The 21,570-nt window shown below is 40.1% G+C and overlaps 1 protein-coding gene across 1 annotated transcript; it reads left to right on the top strand.

The window, feature by feature from the left end:
• Positions 1 to 1,665: 1,665 nt before the first annotated feature.
• Positions 1,666 to 19,158, top strand: METAP2 (methionyl aminopeptidase 2). Its single transcript, XM_063396299.1, has 11 exons — positions 1,666 to 1,933; positions 2,695 to 2,796; positions 6,205 to 6,270; positions 6,611 to 6,713; positions 11,864 to 12,025; positions 13,673 to 13,854; positions 13,939 to 14,033; positions 14,119 to 14,215; positions 14,759 to 14,862; positions 17,110 to 17,225; positions 18,364 to 19,158. Exons 1-11 carry the CDS (start codon positions 1,777 to 1,779, stop codon positions 18,614 to 18,616), a joined length of 1,437 nt encoding a protein of 478 aa, XP_063252369.1. The 5' UTR covers positions 1,666 to 1,776; the 3' UTR covers positions 18,617 to 19,158.
• The last annotated feature ends 2,412 nt before the right edge of the window (positions 19,159 to 21,570 follow it).

The raw sequence follows: 21,570 nt of genomic DNA, 5'->3' as shown, positions 1-21,570 counted from the left end.
GAACAAGACAGGCCAAAGTGCTGAACCGTGTGGCACAAGCCATGTCTCCATCTCTGCTGCAGTATCACAGTGGCTATGAATGGTGCCAGAGTCACTCTGGGGAGGAAAGAAACAACGCTCAGAAAACTGCCTTTGTTAGTTCAGCTGATCACAGAAACATTTATTCTGCTTGTGAATTTTTTTCCTCTGCTGCATTTCCAGATCTCATGTCTGCAGTTTCTGCATGAGACATATCCTTATTTTATCTATCTCTGGCCATTATCTCTCTGTCTTCCCCGGGCTTCTGCAGACTTTATGAACTCCTTTATCTCTAACTTCACTTCTAGAGTCAACAAAATCCATGGTCTGGCAACCTGTCTGTTCTGGCACACAGCAGATCGAACGGAACAGGAGCACAAGCACTCTTTTTCAAGTTGTCAAAGGCACCAGAGGGGTCAGAGCGAGGGGTAAAGCAGTCTGATGTATGAGAGGCTAATGGATTAAAGCAAACCACAAAAGCACTGCTGTCAGATATCCTGGGACCATTACAGGGCCCAACTGCAATAAAAGCACAACAGGAAGATGTAAGATGACTCAAAATGGAGAATTCAGGGAATTTGTCCACTGATGTTCCCCCTTTCTCCTGCCACCCTCCACAATAAAACTCAAAGCCAAGTTAACTCTGTAGATTCTGCTTTTATCTAATTAGAAAACTAGAATAGAAAGCAATACATCCAGCTTGTTCTAGGCAGCATTTGTGAACATGCTTTTGTGTCATCCATTCTCAGTGTGAGAGCAGTGGATATCATGATACTGTGACACTTGCCTGGAGCAGGATGAACTTATATCAGTACTAGAGCATTGGTTTAGTCTTTCTGAGTTCTGTTCTTGCTGGGAATCGTATCGGGTCAGGAGAGAGGAGATGCCCATGGGTGTGAGCTGGGGAAGGGGCATATGGAACCAGCCGGCCTGTGTGGGGCCAAGGGGGCAGAGCTTGGACCTCGGTGAGCAACACGGCGTTACCACCTTCCCCAGGCAAAGACATGCCTGCAGAAGCATTTTAAAACATACCTATGCAACACAAGGCCTGTTTTGAACCTTTATATGTTATAAATTATAATGGCTCTATATTATACTGTGTTATGTTCAAGTACAGCAAGGAGGAAAAGCCAGCATGGTTATACTTGTAGAAAACCTGTGAAAAGTATAAACTCAGTAACTGAATTTTAAGGATTGGGCTGATTTAATACTTCATTAGTGGATGCTGGTAATATTGGCATTTTGCCTTAATTTTACACGTAGTATTAGAAATGGGATGAGGCAGTGTCCTTTACCATGTATTAGAATCTTCCCTTTTTTGCTCTATGTGACTTGAAACAAGTGATTTTTCCCTCCTGTGTTACTTTCCTTCTGTACACCAGTTATCCCTCGTGTAAGTCACATTTCCTCAGTGCCCTCAAATGGTAAAACCCTAACAATCTTACATGCCTTAAGAAGCGAAGGCAGCAGCTGTTCCTTCTGAGGAAAAGGGCTGTTTTTGCACGATTTCTTCTTTCCACTTTTTATCGCGCCGCGCAGCCGGCAGCTACCCCTGCCCCGCCCCCGCCCCCCCTCACGGGCCTGCGCGCGCACGCCGGCCGCGGGGCGCGTGCGCGGCTGAGGGCCCGCCCCCTCCCGCCCTCCCGGCCGAGTCCTCCGCCGTCCCGGCGTGCCCCGCGCGCACCACAGAGCGTGGCGCCGGCCCCGCCGCTCTCCCCGGTTCGCTCCGTGCGCGCGAGGCGGCGCGGCCGCGGCGACATGGCGGGCGTGGGGCGGGCGGAGGAGCGGGAGCAGCACCTGAACGGCGAGCTGCCCCCCGAGCCCGAGGACAGGGACGGCGCGGCCGGGCTCGGCGCCGAGGATGGCACCAAGAAGAAGCGCAAGAAGAAGAAGAAGGGCAGAGCGGGCCCCGCGGGTAAGGGCCGCGCCGCGACCCTGCGCTGACGGGCTGGCGGCGTGAGGGGCCCCGGGCCGGCGCACCGGGGGCGGGCGCGGCGGACGTGGGTGGCGCAAGGGTCCCCGCGTGCGGGTGCGGGGCGCCGCCGAAGCCGCTGTCCGGCCCGTGGCAGCGGTGCGGGCTGAGGGGATCCGCGCGGTGTCCGGGGGATGCTGCTGCCCTTCGGTTGGGGCTGGGGATGTCCTCCTCCCTCCGGTGTGTGCAAGAGAAGCCACCGCTTCCCTCACCCTCTCCTATGCCCGGAGGGGAGAAAGGTGTAAGACTGCTGCTGTAAAAATCATCCCGCCTGGTGGAGGCTCTGCACCCCTCCTCCCAAGTTCTCGAGGAGAGCTGGAGCAAGTCTGGGCAAATAGCGTAAAGGCGCGATGATTTGGGTTTGTTTTAGCAGCCATCAGTTAGCAATGATTGTGCTGTGCGTTTATAATTATCTACTTCACGCCCGTATTATCTCATAAGAGCAGGCTGCTGCTATGGGAAAAAGAATTAGTTGCTCTGGCAGAAAAAAATAATCAGAAGTGTCAGGGTAACCTACAGCACCTGTCGTTGTACTGTCCTGCAGCCTTGCACATGGGGGCTGCTTTAAGACAGGAAAAAGCATTAGGTGCTCAGGTGTCTGTAAGATGAGAACAACATAATGTCTTTACAAAGTTTGGGGGGCTTTTGGTTACAAACGTGGAGCTAATGTTTTACTGTAAGGCATACTTTAACTTTACAAACAGGACAAGAAACTGATAAAGAAATGGAAGGTGCTCTTGATGATGTAGCAAGACAATTGGACAAGCAAGCACTGGAGGAAAAAGAAAAAGATGATGATGATGATGGCAAGTATAACTTATATTTTCTCTTAACATTTCTAGTTTCAGCTTCTTCTGAGACTCCCTTTTAACAGACTGCTTACAGGTGTCTTACGTATTTTGATTTTGTGGGTTTCTTTTTGGAGAGATGAGGTGCACCTATCTATACTTACTACCTTTTGTCAACGATTTTGCTGTCACACAAGTGTACACATAAAAAATAACAGGAATACAAGATTTGTTAAAGGTTTGTGTCTTCAAGGATCTGCCTACTGAAGGGAAATGTTTAGTTTGAGATAAGGTAAGCTATAAATCATTCTCACTTTTATTACCATGGTCAGTAGACATTTATGTTCCAAATTATGTCTCTTATTCTTGGCTTGAAACAAAACATACAGATAAAATTTTAAGGGAACATTTTAATTAATAGGTGTTGGAGTCTTTACCAGTGACTTGAAACCTGCTCATCTGTACTTAAACTTTTTCATTAAAATTGAATTGGGGGGAGATTAATACGTAAGCAAGACACGTGCTTTGTGTCTTGTTTGTGCTATGTAGCTGATTTTCTAAGCAAGAACCTTGAAAAGAAAGTGTCTGTATTGAAATCCACACTGGGTCCATTTTTCTGTAGGAATATCAGATAAAGGTGCTGTATTTCCTTTGATTTGATGAATGGTTCTCAACAAAAATGGTTGTTCAAGAAAACACATTTCTTAAGTTAGTAATTTAGTTTCATTTTTCTGAATTAGCTTATAAAGTTGGCTCAGCACTTTGAGCAGTCTGCTTAGAAATCACCTTAGTTGACTTGCTGGAATTTGTCCTTCTGGAATTTCATTTTAATGAATTGGATATGGAAGTTTTAAAAAATTCAGAGTGCTGAGGCATATTAAATAATAAATTTATCTTTGACCATTACCAATCTGCAGCATCGAGTTTAATGCAGGTATTTTGCATAGAAATGTATTCCAGTGGTTTGTTTTGTGGTATTTTTCAGGTTATGGAGTTGAAATTAATGCAATATGTGCTTTGCCATCATTGCAATTTGAGGAAGAAGTGTTGAGGAGGGTAGTGAAAACTGTATGCAATGAAAAGAAATCTTCTAAATCATTAGAATAGTTAGAGTTCTATCTCAGGAGAAATAACGATAGTTGCAGATCAAATGCTGTGCTCTCTTATCCTTTTTACAGTATTAGCAATTGTATTACAGTATTTGCAAGCATAAAAAAAATGAAGTGATGCTATGACTGAATTAATAATCTTATTTTTCCACATATTAGACTTGGATGTGGTTTTAGTAAAACTAGTACTTTTGCAGAAAAATTAGAACTAATTAAGGTTTTTTGAAGACGGCTGTGTTCTTGCCTGTACTGGTTCTCACTGTTTGCCATCTTAATTGTGTAGTTTCAGAATTGTTTAAGACATGCTGCATTAGATTAAAATTAATAAAATACGTGCTTCCTTTTTTTCTTTTTCACCACTTGATAAGCCTGTAACTGAGTGGCCTCAAAAAGGAGACTATAACTTTTCAGCTCCAGGAGAGACTAGGAGTGCTGCTTGCATTGCCCCTGCTGTGTTAAAATAGGCTAGTCTGTAACATTTTTTCATGTTACTATGCTAGGTTACTTAATATCAAAATGATACACGCTTGGACTTCTGTTTTGCAAAGATCTGAAATTGCTTTTCTGGTGACAGTTCTTCTCCTGAGCAGCCAAATAACCTGGAGACAGAGTATGGGTCGGATGCAGTGGTTGTGTTTCTGGCAGCACAGTTAGTCTGCAGCACTCTTCAAGGACGTGAAAGCATAGACAGGGTTAGTTCGGCTCACAGTTGGCAGTTTCACGTGCAGTGATGTATGAAAAGGCTACAATACGCAGATAGCAACAGCAACAATATTTAAGAAAGCTTGGGGTTTTTTTCCCTTCAGTTTAGGCCTAGTCTTTAAAAAAAAATCCAAAAATCACTTGGTGAATGAACTGGAGTATGTCTAATTAATTTCTTTATTAATGATTCGGGCACTGCTCAAGGTCAAAACAAATGTGACAAAGTTACCACATTTTAAAGAAATTTATGTGCACTGGTACAAATTTTTGGTTGGCCATGAAATACAGATTGATGAAGAATCTGGGAGGTTGGGACTGTGTTATAGATACAAAGTATTTATATTTGCAGTTTTTTACAGAAACTTAAATTAAGATACTTAATGCCAAAATGAGCTGGGGAGGGGCAGGGGTGACATTATGAAATTTGCCCCAGCTGCAGGATTACAGCACTCATCATGGTGTAAAGTTGCCAGTGATATTGACCATCAGGAGAGGCTTGAAATCTAGTGACTGGAGCAGCTGGCCAGTGGTTTGGTTTGGTTTTGTTTTTAAATACAAACTTCTGTATAAGTACACTCAAAATGGAATTCTTTGACTTGATTCTAGAGGTTCTTTTAATTTTACTTCTTGCTGTAGTTGAAAATGTTCTTCATGTAGATAACTAGTATGTGTCTACTTAGAAAAGAATTTGTGTTTAGGGCCAGAAGGTTTAGGTGGCTGATAGCACCTGAGATATTGAGTGTGAAGTAGGCATTAGATGTAGCCAGGTGTGAAGTCTGCCGGGTTATTGTTACCTTCCAAATGTGACTGTAAATGGTGTGGCTGTTTCTTGGTGCTTATCTGCTGTGCTCCCCAGAAACCTCCCACTAGTGTAGATTCATAGAACGTTTTGGGTTGGAGGGGACGTTTAAAGGTTATCTGGTCCAAGCCCCTGCAGTGAGCTGGGACATCTTCAGCTAGGTCATGTCCCTCAAAGCCTCATTCAGCCTGACCCTGACTATTTCCAGGGGTGGGGCATCTTCCACACCTCTCTGGGAAACCTGTTCCAGTGTTTGCCCACCGTTGTTTCTCCCACAGCCAGTGGTTTTGCTGAGTGTTGTTTGTGACCTTCCCTGTTATCTCAAGATTAAACGTATCCTGGCCTAGAGTGCTGTCATCTTTACTACTTTGGGGTCTTTATCTTTCCAGATGCAGTAAATTCTTGTAGCTGAAGCATCAGAAGATGGGGTGGAAGCAGTAGTTCCTAGCTTTTTGTTAGCTGTTGTGTCTAATACAGTTGTCTCTTGTGTCCTTCAACAATTCCAGGCATCTATTTGCCTGAAAACAGAGGAATATGAGGTAGGACTTTCTGAAAGTACTTTACCTGAGCTCTCTTTTTTCCTCTGGTGATACATTTGTTGTCAACTTTCAAAACTCTTTTCTTAGGTCTGTGTTTGGTGTAGGGCCTGAAAATGCTGATGGTTTGATGGCAGCTTCTGGATGTTGTCTTTTAATCTATTAAACTCTGCTGTGAGAGAAGCGTTTCCAGATAGTCCAGATGTTTTGTGTTTTATTCAAACCTCTTTGTTTCTTTCAAGATTATTTTATGTTTAGCTGAGAACTTTCTTTCCTATAGATGGAGAGGGTGAAGGAGATGGAGCTACTGGGAAAAAGAAGAAGAAGAAGAAAAAGAAGAAAGGACGTAGGTATCAACCATTAAAAAACAGACTATGTGAATATTTAGTATTAAAAGTGTGCAAGTGCTGTTCTTGCAGCTGAAACAAATTTAGGGGTGCAGTTTGTGTTTGTAGGCTGAGTCTGGCCAAGTTGTTTTCTTTTTGGTGTCCCTGAATTGAGGGCATGCATTGGCTAAATAAAGTCATATGAGGGCATTGTGATAAAATGTCGTGGTAGAAGCCCAGATTCTAGTTAAGAGGTCTTAAATAACTTCTGCTGTTTAACTTTTGTGGTTAAAGGGGGTTAGTATTTCCAGTATTCCCAGTATTTCCATGTGTAACACTTTCTTAAATTATACTCAACAGCTAAGGTCCAGACAGATCCACCTTCTATTCCAATATGTGATCTATTTCCCAGCAATGTGTTCCCAAAGGGAGAAGAATGTGAATATCCACCAACTCAAGATGGGTGAGTGTTTTAAGCTTAATAAATAAATGCGTTCATTTTGATGTGCTGAAAAAAATATTAATGTACAACTAAATGGACAAAATGAGTAATGTACTTTCGGTTTTGCTATTTTTTTCATTAACTGGTTTATCCAGGAACTCAATGAATACAAGTCTTCAGGCCAGAGATTGTTCTTCTCTACCCTTTTAATAAAAGTGTAGCCAGTATGAACAGAATTGCCATGAGGCAGGGGTCCCTTGAGACCCACAGTACCAACAGATTTCAGTAGGCAGCTTGTAAGAAAAGCATTATCTGAGTTAGAGGTGAGTGAAAGTTTAAAATTCAGGGAGATGAGACACTACTATGCAGCAATTTTGTGACCATTGAGATGCCAACTTTTCCTTACTTGTTTTTTGGTAGAGACATGTTGATCTCTTCATTTGATTTAAAAGCCTACATGTTATATTCTGTACTTTGCTTCTCATTCTTGGAATGAATATATAGTTATTGTAACCTCACCTGGTTTTGTAACTCATAGTGATGTGGGAATAATGCAATTCCACTGAACAAGCAACAGCTTCCAGTGGTTCACTGGAACAGAGATCTGTGCTCTTATGTTTTTACAGGAGACTACTCTTTCTTTATGAATTGTTAGAACTAGGGCATACCAACTTGAACAAGTTTGCCTGATTTTTTTTTTTTTTCTATGTGAAGTGTTGTGGAAGGTCATCTTTTACCTGGAAGGCACAGGATGTGTGACATAGAATTAGCTTGAATTTTATGCAAACTTGAACGGAAAGACCAAGTATTACTGAAAGCTTTGATACTTCCCAGGAAATACTGAATCAAAGCTCTGAAAAAATAGTTTAAACCAAAGGGAGAGAATAGGTAAATATTTGTATGTCTGAAAGCATCGTCTAGTTTTGACTTTTTCTTCAGAATGAAATTACTTTGAAATGTTTTTTAATTGGTTATTTAAAGTCAATGCCTGCTTCTCATAGAATGTAAGTAAAATAAGTAGAGTCCAGTACCCCCTATAAATTGTGTTCAGATAATATGGTTTCATTTTTATGAGGTGAAAATTTGCTTTTAAGGAAGTTATTTCTTTCTAATTACTTCAATTTGAACACAAGGTGTACTCCTATTTATTTATAAATTACTGCCTTGTTTGCATGCACAAGATCAGCCTGCTAATGGAGAGCTTGGTCAAGATGGTTCTGGTAGGCTGATCCAGGAGTGATTCTTTAATGTTTAGGAGTTAAGTTTAGCATGTGCCATATTCATAAGAATATGATTTAAGTAAACCAGGAGATTGGATAATAAACAGCTTAAGCATGTACATAGTTTATTAACAAGTAACACACTGTTTTTACACCTCTAATACATATATAGTTATTGAAGATTAAAATATTTGCTCTGGTTTAACTACTATTTATTGAAAAGAAAAAGGACAAAAGCCATAAAAACAAACCTCCTTTCGTAACAGGATTTAAGTGGGGCATCTTTTCTGTACTGCAATGTTCTGCTATGGAGAAAGAATACACACTTCTAAGGAACCTAAAATAGTTTCCTCATTTAATGTGCTTAAGCAAATATGTGCTTTAGTTTTCTTCCTAATTTAAATATTTAAATCTTACTATGCTACTTTAGGATTTCCTAATATAAGCAACTACTTAAATTATTAGCTGACATTAATGCCAGGATATTTCATATTCTGAGTAATAGCTTTATTTTATATATTAGTGGAGCATTTTTGTGCCATGTTTTATTCATGCTTAGGTCAGTAGGGTTTTGTCTTGGATTTTTTTAAGAGTTGCACTTCTATTCTTAACTGTTGATGTCATGTGCTTTCTAAAGTTACCTCTCATCAACCTACAATTGTGTATTTTGTGTGAGAAGTTCAACTAGAAGTGAGTGTCATTCAAATTGCAGCAAAAAAATAGCAGATAATCAGTACTTCCATATAGACAGCAGGCTAACAGGTTTAACATTTTTTTATCTCCAGTATTTTTTTTGGAAGCTTGTGGGTTTTTTCTTGAAGATATGAGAATTTGAAATTATACAACTGGGAGGGCAGAAAATAAATAAGCAATATTTCATGATACACCAATTTTGTTCAAGTAGAATTAAGGAATTCTTGTCCCTGCCTACTTGTTTCTGCCTCTGTACTGTTACAGAGTCACAGACAGGTTTGCTTTGGAAGGTACCTTGAAGATCAGCTAGTTCCAAACTCCCTGCCATGGGCAGGGACACCTTCTACAACTGCTCTGGACAGCCTGTTCCAGTAGCTCAACACCCTCACAGTAAAGGATTTCTCCCTAGCCTCTAATCTAAACCTACCATCTTTCAGTTTATAGCCGTTACCCCTTGTTTTGTCATGACATGACCTTGGGAAAAAGCTCTCCCTTTTAGGTTCTGGAAGGTGCTATAAGGTCTTCCCAGACCCTTTTCTCTCCAGGCTGAAGGCCCCAACTCTTCTCAGCCTGTCGTCCCAGGAGTGGTGCTACAGCCGTGATCATCTTCACAGCCTCCTCTGCACTCACTGAGACAGCTCCACATCTTTCTTACGCTGGAGGCCCCAGAGCTGAATGTGGTACTCCAGGGAGGGTCGCACAAGAAAGGACTCAGGGGGCAGAATCACCTTCCTTGACCCGCTGGTCACTGCACTGTGAGTGCACATTGCTGGGTCATGTGGAGCTTCTTGTCTACCAACACCCCCAAATCCTTCTCCTCACAGCTGCTCTCAATCCATTCTTCACCCAGCCTGTATTTATGGTGGGATTGTCCTGACCCAGGGTCAGAACCTTGCACATGGCTTTGTTGAACTTCACGAGGTTCACATAGGCCCACCTCTCAAGCCTGTAATGGTCCCTCTGTATGGCATCCCTTCCCTCCAGCACGACTGGATTATCTGGGTGAACATAATCAGGGGAAATTATTTTCTGGAATTCTTTGATCACTAGAATCTAGTTTACAGTGAGATCCTGTAAAGAGTTGTAGTAGTGAAAACTGTAGGCTGTGAACTGGAGTGAAAAGCTAGACCAAGTGGCTTTGGAGCAAGAGTTGAATTTCTTCAGCTGACACGTGGCAGGCAGCACATTAGGAAACTGCCAAAAGCTTGTTAACTCGTGTACCGGTTGGAGGACTTGATGTTTGGTGTGAGGCTTTCATGTGACCAATTGATTTTTGACATGTCCTGAAGTGCTTAGGCCCTAGCAGAAGTTCTTGTTGCCTCCGTTCCTAAGCTCTCAGGAGTGCAGCTTTGTCAGCAAAATGCTTTGGGTCTCATACAGTGTTTTTACATGTAGAAGCTGTTCCATCCCCCAGCTGACTTGCGTGAGGTGACTGTATGCTGAAATACAGTAAGACAGAGCGAGGATGGCGTCCTGCCAGTTTGCTGGAGTTTGCACTCAAGTCTGTGACAGATGGCAGAGCAGCTGCCCAGACTCTGTCAGCAGTTCTTGCTACCAAGGGATGTTCGCTGCTGGAATCCAGAACAGTCTGAGAGGATCCTTGAGTCTCTGTCCCCAGTGTTTTTCTGCAGTGCACCTTTTCCACCCTCAATGACCACTGTGCTGGCTGAAGTTCTAGTGGCAGTGCGGGGGCCCAAGTTTTGCAGCCCATTGCTTTCTTTTTTTTGGTAGAATTTGCCAGATTAAGGCAAATCGTAAGAGTAGCATGTGTGATGCTTGCTTTCTATTGGAGCAAGAAAACTGCTCAGAAAGGTAAATGTGGGATTTCTCCTTTGTACTTCTATCTGAAAAGGAGTGGAAAGTTCAATGGAAACAAGCCAAAGGGTCTCAAAATGTTTTGCATCCTCTGATCATCTTGAGAAAGATTTATGGAATAGCCTGTTATCCTCCTTTATATTTTCAACTCTTTTGAAATACTCAGTATAAATATATGTACTAACAAATTTACATGTAAGTATATATTAGTTCAAAACTGCAGGGCATAGTCTCTTGGTTCACTGGTACCTGTTTTGTGGCTGTAAAGAAAACTCTCAAAGTGGAGCTAAGTTACGTGTCTATGGAACAGGTAAAAAGCTACACTTTACATTCTGTGTACTCAGCTGTTTGCTTAGAATCAACAGATTTGCATTAATTTGGAAATTTGAAAACTGGTGTATTTCAGCATCTTTGGTCCATCTTGTCCTACACCCACTTTTTTTAAAGACTCACCTGCCAGCATGTGTAGCTGTGTATTGTTCTAAGTAGTTTTTGTCTTGCATAGCATGTATGGAGTTCTTTGAGTCATCACTAGGGTTTTTTGCACTATTCCGAGGCTGCAGTTTCACCATTTGAAGGGTTATCTCTGCTTTGTAGTTAGAGTAGTCTTCTAGCTAAGTTCTGACAGTTGCTGGAGTACTTAAATTACGTTTTTGTTTGTTTGCTTTCATGGAACCTTGGTTGCACTGGATTTTTGCATAATGCAAAATATATTCAAAGCTAATCTTATACTTAGTCCTGTATTAAAAAATATTTGTGTATTTCTTCTAAGAACCTAGCAAAGAGCCAGAATGAGTGGTGCTCTCCCATAATAAATGTTAATTCACTGTCCAGCCTGTTTAGAAAGTAACCTTCTGGCATGTGTCATAGTTACCATGCACTGTGCTAGGTGTTATTACCTAAATATTCTGAGCATGAATGAAAGTAATACTGGGGCTGCAAGGTCTTAAATTTTGAAGATGTTTATTGTCTGTGTCAGCAACTGTGTCTGGGCCAAGCAGCCACACTACAGTGCTGAGGTTCATCTCTATACGGGAACAATGCTGTCTGAATGAATAAGATTGTGAAGAAAATTAACTTTTTGCATGAGTAGAGCCTGCTGCAGTTTTTTGCCCTGATAAACTTAAGGTGGAATTGCAGGCGTTAATATGAATTTTATATGCTTGTTCTGTCTCTTTGAATACTGGGGCATCCTTCAAGCACCCTGCTTGTCTGCTCCTTTGGTAGGATGTTACTGTCTTTCATAGCTGCTACTCTGTGGTACTGGTAGATTTTTTTTAATAGGCCTTCTTTATTCTGAAAATGGTATAAATCAGGATCTTTTCTGTTACACAGGGGAGTGTAGACTGACTGGTTAATAAACACTTTGCAGGCTTTTGGCAGAGGTTGTAATGACTGCTGAGATTATACTAACTTGTTTGAAACATTTCCTTTATTTTCAAGGCGAACTGCTGCTTGGAGAATAACTAGTGAAGAAAAAAAAGCACTAGACCAAGCCAGTGAGGAAATCTGGAATGATTTTCGGGAGGCTGCAGAGGCACACAGACAAGTGAGGAAATACGTTATGAGCTGGATAAAACCTGGAATGACAATGATAGAAATCTGGTGAGGACACACATCTTCTGGAAGACCTCTGCTGTGGATTTTCCTTCATTTTCCAGAGGGGGAGAGATTTAGTCTCTGTTTTGTGTGCTTAATTCACTGTGTAATGAGTGTTGGGGAGATTTGTATTTTCAGGTCACAACCAGTGTTGTCAATTATTTCCTTTACGTTTCCTCTTGCATTTTTAGCTTATGCAGCTTTGCAGGGCCTGGGATTATACTGAATTTTAAATTAGCCTTTCCAGGATGTTCACTTACTTCGATTATATGCTTCATTTAGATTTCAGTGCCTTTGCTACTCTGCAGAGGTGCTGCAAGAAGCAGCAATAGCAGTAGCACTGCTGCCCCTTGCCAGAATTGTCATGAAATGCCACGTGGACAGTGCAGGTGCAGTCTGTGCCTGGGACTGGGCAGGGAGGCATAAAACCAGCATGGCTGTGTTCAGTCCAGGGCAGCAAGGTTTGGACTGTTTAGTCTTCATTGACTGACTGATGTTTCTGGTGGAAACACAGTGTGGTTTTTTATTATTCTGAGCAAGTGGATTCAGATGAATGTGGATTTGATTAAGTTTAAAGAAATAATTACCCTGGACTGATTTTTGTGACTCTTCCAACTATTACTTTTTCTGTCCTTCAGTTCATCTAGATTGAATATCTACTGTCCAAGTACTGCACTGATCCAGAACAGTTTAGCTTCCAAAATCAGGTGCTTTCAGCCTGGTGTGACTGAGGACTGTGCTGACAAGAGTAGGATAGTAAGAAAGCTAATGAGAGCTGATCCCCAAGGTAACTGTGCTAGGGTAACAGGAGGACATAATATATTATGAGGGAAACGAGAAGAAAGGCAGCTCACTAGTCTGGGTGAAGCAAATCTGTCATAGTCAATTACCCACTTTGACTGTTCTAAGCATCATTCTCTCAAAACACGACTATTCTTCCTAAAGTTCCTCAGGCTACGGGGCCTTGCTGAGTAAAATACGCTCTCCTTTTTCATATTTCTGTGGCTTTTTAAAATCAGAGTTTGGTGCACTGCAGTGAGCTGCAGTTTACCTCATTCACTGACACTGAAGGAGAATGCACCGGTGGACATGTATTTGTGGATTTGCAGTAGCTAGCATCTTGAGATAAGACAAAATCAAAAAACAAATGCTAGTCTCACAAGGTTTTATTTTATCATAGTTATCACTCAATTGTTTTTAAAGATCCTTTTGTAATCAAAGTTTTTTTAATAAATAAGAGGCTTTACCTCCTTTTTCCACCTCCTTTTAAATCACAGTAATTGTAAAGAATACATTTAATTTGCCTAAACTTTGGTTGTCTAACCAGTGCTGCTCAGGAAGAATGGATTAAATATGCTTGTAAGGATAAATATTTTAAACTTAGAATAAAAACAATAGAGAAGGACTCATTTTTGCTCAAGAAAGGGTAGAGGAAACAACAGAACTGAAGATTGTTGTGTTGTGCCTATGTTTTTCAGCTTAGGGTTGTCTGTCTATTTAGCATACAAATAGTTTCATTTGATATCAAAACATTTGCTTTAATATTTTTCTGAAGTTTTGTTCTTGCATTGATTGGTTTGAAGTCATCATAAGAAATACTAATGAAAACTGTCTTATTCTTTTATTTTCTTCTCCCTCCCCTCTGCCTTTTAGTGAAAAACTAGAAGACTGCTCACGTAAGCTGATAAAGGAAAATGGTTTAAATGCAGGTCTTGCATTTCCTACGGGCTGTTCTCTGAATAATTGTGCTGCCCACTACACTCCCAATGCCGGAGATCCGACAGTCCTGCAATACAATGATATTTGCAAAATAGATTTTGGAACGCATATTAGTGGTTAGTTTTCATTTATTAATTGAAACTTTGAGAATGTTCTTCAGTGCAAACACCATGAAGCTAACTAACTTTCACTGATTTCAGGTCGTATTATTGACTGTGCTTTTACAGTCACGTTCAATCCAAAATATGACAGACTATTACAAGCTGTAAAGGATGCCACAAATACTGGAATAAAGGTACAATCATTATATAAGTAATTTACAAAGTCTTTTTCAGTAGATGTTGTGATTATTTTCCATTTATATTTCACTTTCTTTTCAGTGTGCTGGAATAGATGTACGTCTCTGTGATGTGGGAGAGGCCATACAAGAAGTTATGGAGTCTTACGAAGTTGAAATTGATGGCAAAACATACCAAGGCAAGTTCTTTTCTTTACACATGGGTAGGTGTTTAGAAGTGTGAATCTGCATATAGATTTGTACAAATACTGGTTTTGATATTGAAAAGACTTTGATATTGAAAGATATTGAAAAGACTTTTCTGCTAGAAGTATGATGTGAGTCTTGCATAAATACATGTGTATGGCTCGCTCTCCGTTCCTTTGGAAAAATGTTCTTGCCTTATCCTTCCAAGTATTGTGTCTTTAACAGATGAGATGAATGCTAAACAACAGTTTTGAACTATACAGATAATTTGATACTTGCTATTTGGCTATATTAATAAGCTGTTATTACTGTTGGAGTTGCTGGTCTTTCATAATGAAACCTTGCTAAAGCAAACAAAACTAACTGGTGTCTTGGCTGGTGTTTGTACAAGATGTGTGGATAGTTTTGAGTTTGGTTCCTCTGCAGTACAGTGATTCACTATTGTACTTTTAATATGGGATAACAAACCAAATTACCCTAAAGGGTTTAACCATTTATTAGGAAATTGCCTGTCACGTTAATGTTTTCTTCCAAAGTGAAGCCAATTCGCAATTTGAATGGACACTCCATTGGGCCATACAGGATACATGCAGGAAAAACAGTACCCATTGTGAAAGGAGGAGAAGCCACAAGAATGGAGGTCAGTTGAGTTCTTTATTATTTCTGTTAAATTTCCCCAGTATGATTGCAAGAAGAATATTTCCTGTGCACTTTCAGTTTGTAGTTTTTGTGATCCTGGTGAATAATTGCAGTGGAATAGCTGCTGTACTGTGTAATGCTCCTATACAGGTATAGTTTTGTCTCAGTGGCTTCTTCATTTTAGCCCTGGAGTGTTCAGGTATCTAACACTTTCTGGAGTTGAAGCTTTGGAACCCTGCTACTTAAAAAACAAACCACAAAAAAACAAACACAAAACCCCCAAACAAACAAACAAAACCAACAAAAAACCCTCAAAAGAAACCCACCACTGTTGAAATCTGAACGCCATAGTAATACTTACTGAAACTCCTGCATGTTTATTTCTCAGTGCATATACATTATTAAATGGAGTGTTGGAATGTTGCATTTAGGAACATGGCAAAGGACAGAAATTCATATTTAGGGGTGAACTGGAATTCAGGAAATCAGAGATTTTCTGAATGACTTGCAGGTCATTCATAGTCCTTGTTTGCTTTTTCTATGATGAAATCTTATCTCACTCAGGTACTTCTTGATTAATAGATCAGTAATGTAGTTTTGGATAACTTTTGTGAGTACAGTTAGATACAGTATTTTTCTTGAAAAGCTTCCAGTGCAGTTTTTCTCTGCAGATACAAAATAATTAAGTGCATTTGTAGTTAATGTGAGAGGCTAGTTGAAAGATGTTGGTTGCGTAGCGTTCTGGAGCAGGGGAAGGGCAAGGGATGATATGGCCAAGTTCAAGTCAGGAAGGCAGTTTTCAAACATGGAACCTGAGATTTAGCCATCATTTTCACTGAAGCTCTTGTTCTAATGAGATAAGATTTAGAAGATGGGTGATGAAACAAGAAGCTTTTAATATCATTCTAAGCTTCATCACTAATGATCACCAGTAAGTCTACCAGGATAGGTAAAGACTTCTAAGAGCTGGATAGGCACAGGTGTGGTCTGGACAGGATTGTTTTTTGAGGTAGGATCACTCTTACCATCCAAAACTTGTATCACAGTTGTTGACCTATAATGTGCACAAGAAGTTTTAACTATCATCTTATCTATAAGACTGTGCAAAGGGATTAAGAATATTGGAAAAGGAAGATGGAAAAACTTCTTGTTCTTAGTTTGACCTGATTAATGGTTTGATTTTGGGGAGAAGACATTTTTTAATTTCTTCAGCTTCTGTAGGTTACTTAGGACATAATCCTACATCATTAAACACAGTGAAGAATGTGAAGCACAGCCAAGGTCTTACTGTACTGCACTAATTATAGTATCAAACTGCAATCCAATGAGTTTTGTGATGAACAGAGCCTCCAATGATCCTTATTCAGAAAAAGTGGGTGTTCAGTGAATCTTGTGGCAGCGTTGTGTGGGGATTTTTGAGGCTTTGTGGTTTTTTAATGAGTCAGTTGAATATTCAGGGACATCTTCAAGAGTTTGTCTTGAATTTGAAGCCTGTGTTACTGCTTTTCATATGGCTTCTTATTTTGGGCTTGTAAAAGTAGCTTAATAAAATAAACAATGTAACTCATAGTGTCTGTCAGTGTTTGATGCCCCGGCTTGTTAAGTCCCTGTCACAGTCCCGCTATTAAGGATGTGTGAATGCACTTGGCAGAAATGAGTTTGTATAATGGCATTTCAGTATGTTCTTGACTAGAATTTTGATAATGCCCTTGCAGATATAGGTGCAGATATGCACTTTTGTCTCTTGAAGAAACTCATCTTGTGGCATGGAAATTTGCAGGTTAAGAGTATATACTAGCACCTGTTAGCAAAAAATTCTTACAGAAACTGGGCAGAAAGTTCATCAGTGTAGTAAGTGTAATTAGCATCTATTTGCTGTTTCTAAACTATACATTTCATAAGGCTTATATCTGAGTAGCACGGGAGAAGTACTTCCAGGTAGCGATTGTAGTTTCATAGGTGGACAATGTTTTAACTGCAAGGACATGGAGAAATTGTGTCTAGGAATGTGCTGATGCTTCTGGCTTGAAATAAAATGGTACCAATGTAAATAGTTGATGATTTGGACATACCTGTAACTCTAATGTGTGAAATCTCCCTGCTGAATTTTTTTTCTACATTGATTTGGCGATTGAATCTGTTCACATTTAATTACTTGTATTCAGAAGTGGTAATACTGAGATGTTGTATCAGAATGACACAGTGTCCCATCATCATATTGCAATGTGTTCCTTTTCTCTCCCCTTAGGAAGGTGAAGTGTACGCTATAGAAACCTTCGGTAGCACAGGAAAAGGCGTTGTGCACGATGATATGGAGTGTTCTCATTATATGAAGAACTTTGATGTGGGGCATGTGCCAATAAGGTTGGCTTTTGTTGGTGTATTTTGATAGAGCTTACTACTCTCTTGGGATTAAAAGTTGCTACAATGCATATTTTTCACTAATTAAAAGGCTGTCAGAGAATTCAAAGGGCAGTACTAGCAACATCGTTCCAAAATACACTGATTGTTAGTGTGGAACAATATGGAATTATTTCCAAGGAACTGAAATTGGAGAAAATATGCTTTCAGAATTTTATATTGGTTTTTAACAATCTTATGTTAGTTTTTTCATGATCAGTAATATATAAATTATATTAGTATATTCATCTGTGTATTAAATGTATAGTGGGTTTCTTCAGTAAATGTCTGTACTATGGTTATGTGCCACAGTCTTTGCCTTACTGCTGGTCCCAAAATCTATTAAGCTATTTGCACCACTTGTTTTAGTTTATGGATATTTTGAGAGTTTTGAGGTTTTGTTTTAGTGCATTGCTGTAAAATTAAGAAATTACTGATTTTTAGTTTCACTGGGTTTGCATTTTGCCATTTCTAGGACATATACATACTTTCTGAAACAAAGACTACTCAGAAACAGGGCAGGCAGACCTGCTTTTTCATAGCACATACTAGGAATGTGAGAGAGGATGGGAAGAATTAGACTAAAGGTCACAAAGGAACTGCTTGAATGCAAATAAGCTTACTTCTTAGTAGATCTATAAATATTTTTTTATGCTTGTATATTGTATGAAGTATGAATAAAAAGCTTACCTGAGTATTTGACTTCAGAAGTGAAAACTTAGCATTTTAAACCACCAAGCTTCTGCCAAAATTAGTTGAGATTACTGACCACTCTGGATCAGGAAGAATTCTGTTTTTCTTTATAAAATGAAATGTACTTTTATTTTTTAAGAGAAAGATTCCTGTCCCTATGTTTAGTTCAGCTTGCAGATAGGGTCACAATCTGTTTTGAAGGATATCTATTTGCAGGAGGAGAATGCGCTTTATTTTCTAAAGAGAACGTGTGATTGATGTAGAAAGACACCCCAAGTCTAGGCAATCTGAAAATACCTTGCAAATCTAACCTTATCCTTAATCGGTGTGTTTTATTTCTGTAGTGAATGCACGCTGGTGATACCTCTTTCTTCTCTCACACGTTCTTGTTTCTTTTTGTTTCTTCAAGGCTTCCAAGAGCAAAACACTTGCTAAATGTTATCAATGAAAACTTTGGTACTCTCGCCTTCTGCCGCCGGTGGCTGGATCGCCTGGGGGAGAGCAAATACCTGATGGCGCTGAAGAACCTGTGCGACCTGGGCATCGTGGACCCGTACCCGCCGCTGTGCGACATCAAGGGCTCCTACACGGCGCAGTTCGAGCACACCATCCTGCTGCGCCCCACCTGCAAGGAGGTGGTCAGCCGGGGGGACGACTACTGACCCCCAGCCCCCTCAGCACCTTGATACGCTAGGCTTTCCCGGAACGTAATAGACCGGAATTAATTTGCAACACGTTGTCTGTTCTAACAGTGGACTGAAGTTAATACTTTCCGTATTTGGAAAGGAAGGAATTTAATCTAAGGCAAGTCTTCTAATTGTAACTAACCATGGAAAAAGCTTTCAGGCCTTTAGAAATACTTCAAAAGTTACTTATTTTTTCTGTTCAGGGAAACATGTGCTATAAAGCTCAACTTTTAGTTTGGAATGAGTTATACATTTTGTTCTGAACATTTATGATAAAAGATGCTTTTCAAATATTTATATGATCATATTCCTACTTGAATGCTCTGAATGACTACACCTGATTTCTGCGCCCCAGTCCTCTATGATACTGCCTTTTAAACTTCCTGGAATCCATTTTGTAAAAAATAAAGATAAATTTTCAAATCTGAAAATATATATGCTTTTTACAAGTCTGGTTATCATAACTCTGCTCAGGAGTCCACTGGGGAACTGCTCTATTAAATATTTTACAAACTTGATTTGCCATTTCTTGTCTTGAAACTGGACCTTGTCTTACCCTTGAAATGAAACTTGGCCTTTCATGCTTGTTTAGATAGTCTTGTCAGCTGGGATACAGGGCAAGAAGTCATCAACACTTTACAGGACAAAATGTGACAACTACAAAAGTAAAGGTGTGTGGTAAACGTTTTGAGTGTGCCAGTCTTTAGTCTTCACCTGTATTAAAACACGTCAAATGCAGCTGGTGGCATCAACATGCAGCTTCAGGCTGAAGTCAGTTCAATTTTAGTGTGTGTGCCTACATAATCTTTGCCACTGGCATGTCCTCTTGCACAGAGTCAAATTTCATGTGATTTTTCTGTCTTTTTAAAGTTCACATTTGATTGCACAAGTGGTGGGGACAAGGAGAACTATTTATTTTTGAGTGTTAATAACTTTCATGCAGGCAAAATAATTGGAGCATTTGATGTTTTCTTGATGTAAAAAGCCATTATCTGTCTTCCTGCTGCAGTAAAATCTGTTGAATCTCATTTGTAAAGGAACTAAATGCCACGGCTCTGCAGGTCTACATGCAATATGTCTTCCAATGCTGTATCTTTACCTCTTGCATATTAAAATCTTCAGTAGTTACTGGTGATCAAAATGACAGCTCTCCTAACAGGTCAGTAACAGTGCCTTTAACATAACTGCTTAGGAAACATTTCACCTCCTCCTTTACAGTCACAGTCTGTCTCTATAGAAGAGCTCATATTAACTAGAAATACCAGTTCTTTTCTCCTCTGTCTTTGGGTAAAAGCTGGCTAATAGACACTGGTGGGGTTTTTTTCTCCAATTACAAGTATTGCTTAACTGTTTAAACTTGCAGAAATGGATGAAATGGGATACTGAAATGTGTATTTCTGCTGTTGCTGTTTGGGAATCTCAACATCCCAGCAATGTATTTTAATTTATGCAGCCGTGTGGTTATGTGAGTCTCAGCTTCCCAACAAACAGTAGCTGGTGTAGGCTGTGCATTGCAAAGTGAAAGCTGGCACCTGGAAGGATCTCTGGAGAGAGGGGTTGCTGGGTATAGTGCTGCTGTGCTTTTCATTTATGCTAACAAGACCATACTCTTGTGTACTTCTTGATGTGATAACGAGCAGGTTCTGGCAGCCTGGCTGGCTTCCAGCTCACCTGTTGTTGTACAAAGTCTGCTAGAAATAAGCAAGACAAATCTCTTTTGCCTGCTTATCGGCAACTTCCAGGCTTCTCTTTAGAAGGTGCCTGTTTAGCAGTAGCTCTTCTACAGCTTAAGGCTTCCTTAACTTCACCAATGGTTACTTAAAAACCATTTGGTTTTACAGATCAATGATGTATTTTCTTCCCCCCCCCCTTTTTTTTTTAACCTGAATATAACATTATTATATTGCTGGCTATTTGTTAGTTCACATGTGGAGGCTGATAATCATGTACAACAAGTTGCAGTGGAAATGACTCAGAAAAATACTTGCAGAGCGTGATGATTGTTGCCTATAAAATTAACTGGGTGTATCTGAATACAAGTGTCCTGTGCTGCTGGCCCTCCTGCATCCTCCTGCCCAGCAGTATAAAAGGTAAACCCTATTTCTATCTCCTTAAAATAAATAATTTTCCTACTGCTTTTGTGCTCTTCAGGCTGCGTTTTCCTGTTGCTGTAAGTGGGAAAAGTCCTGGCTGTGTTGTCTGGTAAGTGAACTGTGCTCTTGTCACTTGACAAAAGTTTACCAAAAGACTTTTGAGGCAGATGTTGAAGTCTGTTTTCGAATACCCAGAAGATGGGGTCATCTTGTTTCTTTTATGTGCAGCACTGGAAATGGTGATAGTTTTTGTAGAAATTATTAGAAGCCAGAGTCCAGAAGCTACTTGGCAGGGTTTTTCTTTCACACAGACCTTGTGGGACACATCATTTAGGGCATGTACAGCTTGACTCTGAGTGATGTGTCCTTTTGATGATGGAATGGCCTACAATTTTCCTAATTTTAGAGTCAACTACCATGCTTCTCTTAGTTGTGGGTAAGACAGGGCTGGCAGGTACAACAAATACAGCTGGGTGAGTATAACTGTAACATTTCAAAGAGGAGGCTGAAATAGGGCAGGTGGAGGCAAGTGGAGTTCCTGTTTGAGCAAGAGAACTGCTGCTGCGTCTTTCTGCGTGGTTGTGTTGTGTTCAGTGTATCAAAATACTACCTGCATTTCAGAACAGTACAAAAACAGTAAGATGGTATGGAAACTTAATGATGGAACATGCAAACATAACTGGAATTTGTTAATTTGATTATTACAGCTGGTGTTTGTGGAGATAGTGGAATTTTGCCAAATCTTTTCTTCAGGAAAAAAAAAGAAAAAAAAAAAAAGAGGGTAAGGCTGTTCATTGTTATTCATTTCCCAGGATTATGCACTGTTGGTACTTGGCG

The sequence above is a fragment of the Prinia subflava genome, chromosome 4 (genome assembly GCF_021018805.1).
Source record: "Prinia subflava isolate CZ2003 ecotype Zambia chromosome 4, Cam_Psub_1.2, whole genome shotgun sequence".
Lineage (NCBI taxonomy): Eukaryota > Metazoa > Chordata > Aves > Passeriformes > Cisticolidae > Prinia > Prinia subflava.
This window is presented reverse-complemented; position numbering and strand designations above follow the sequence as displayed.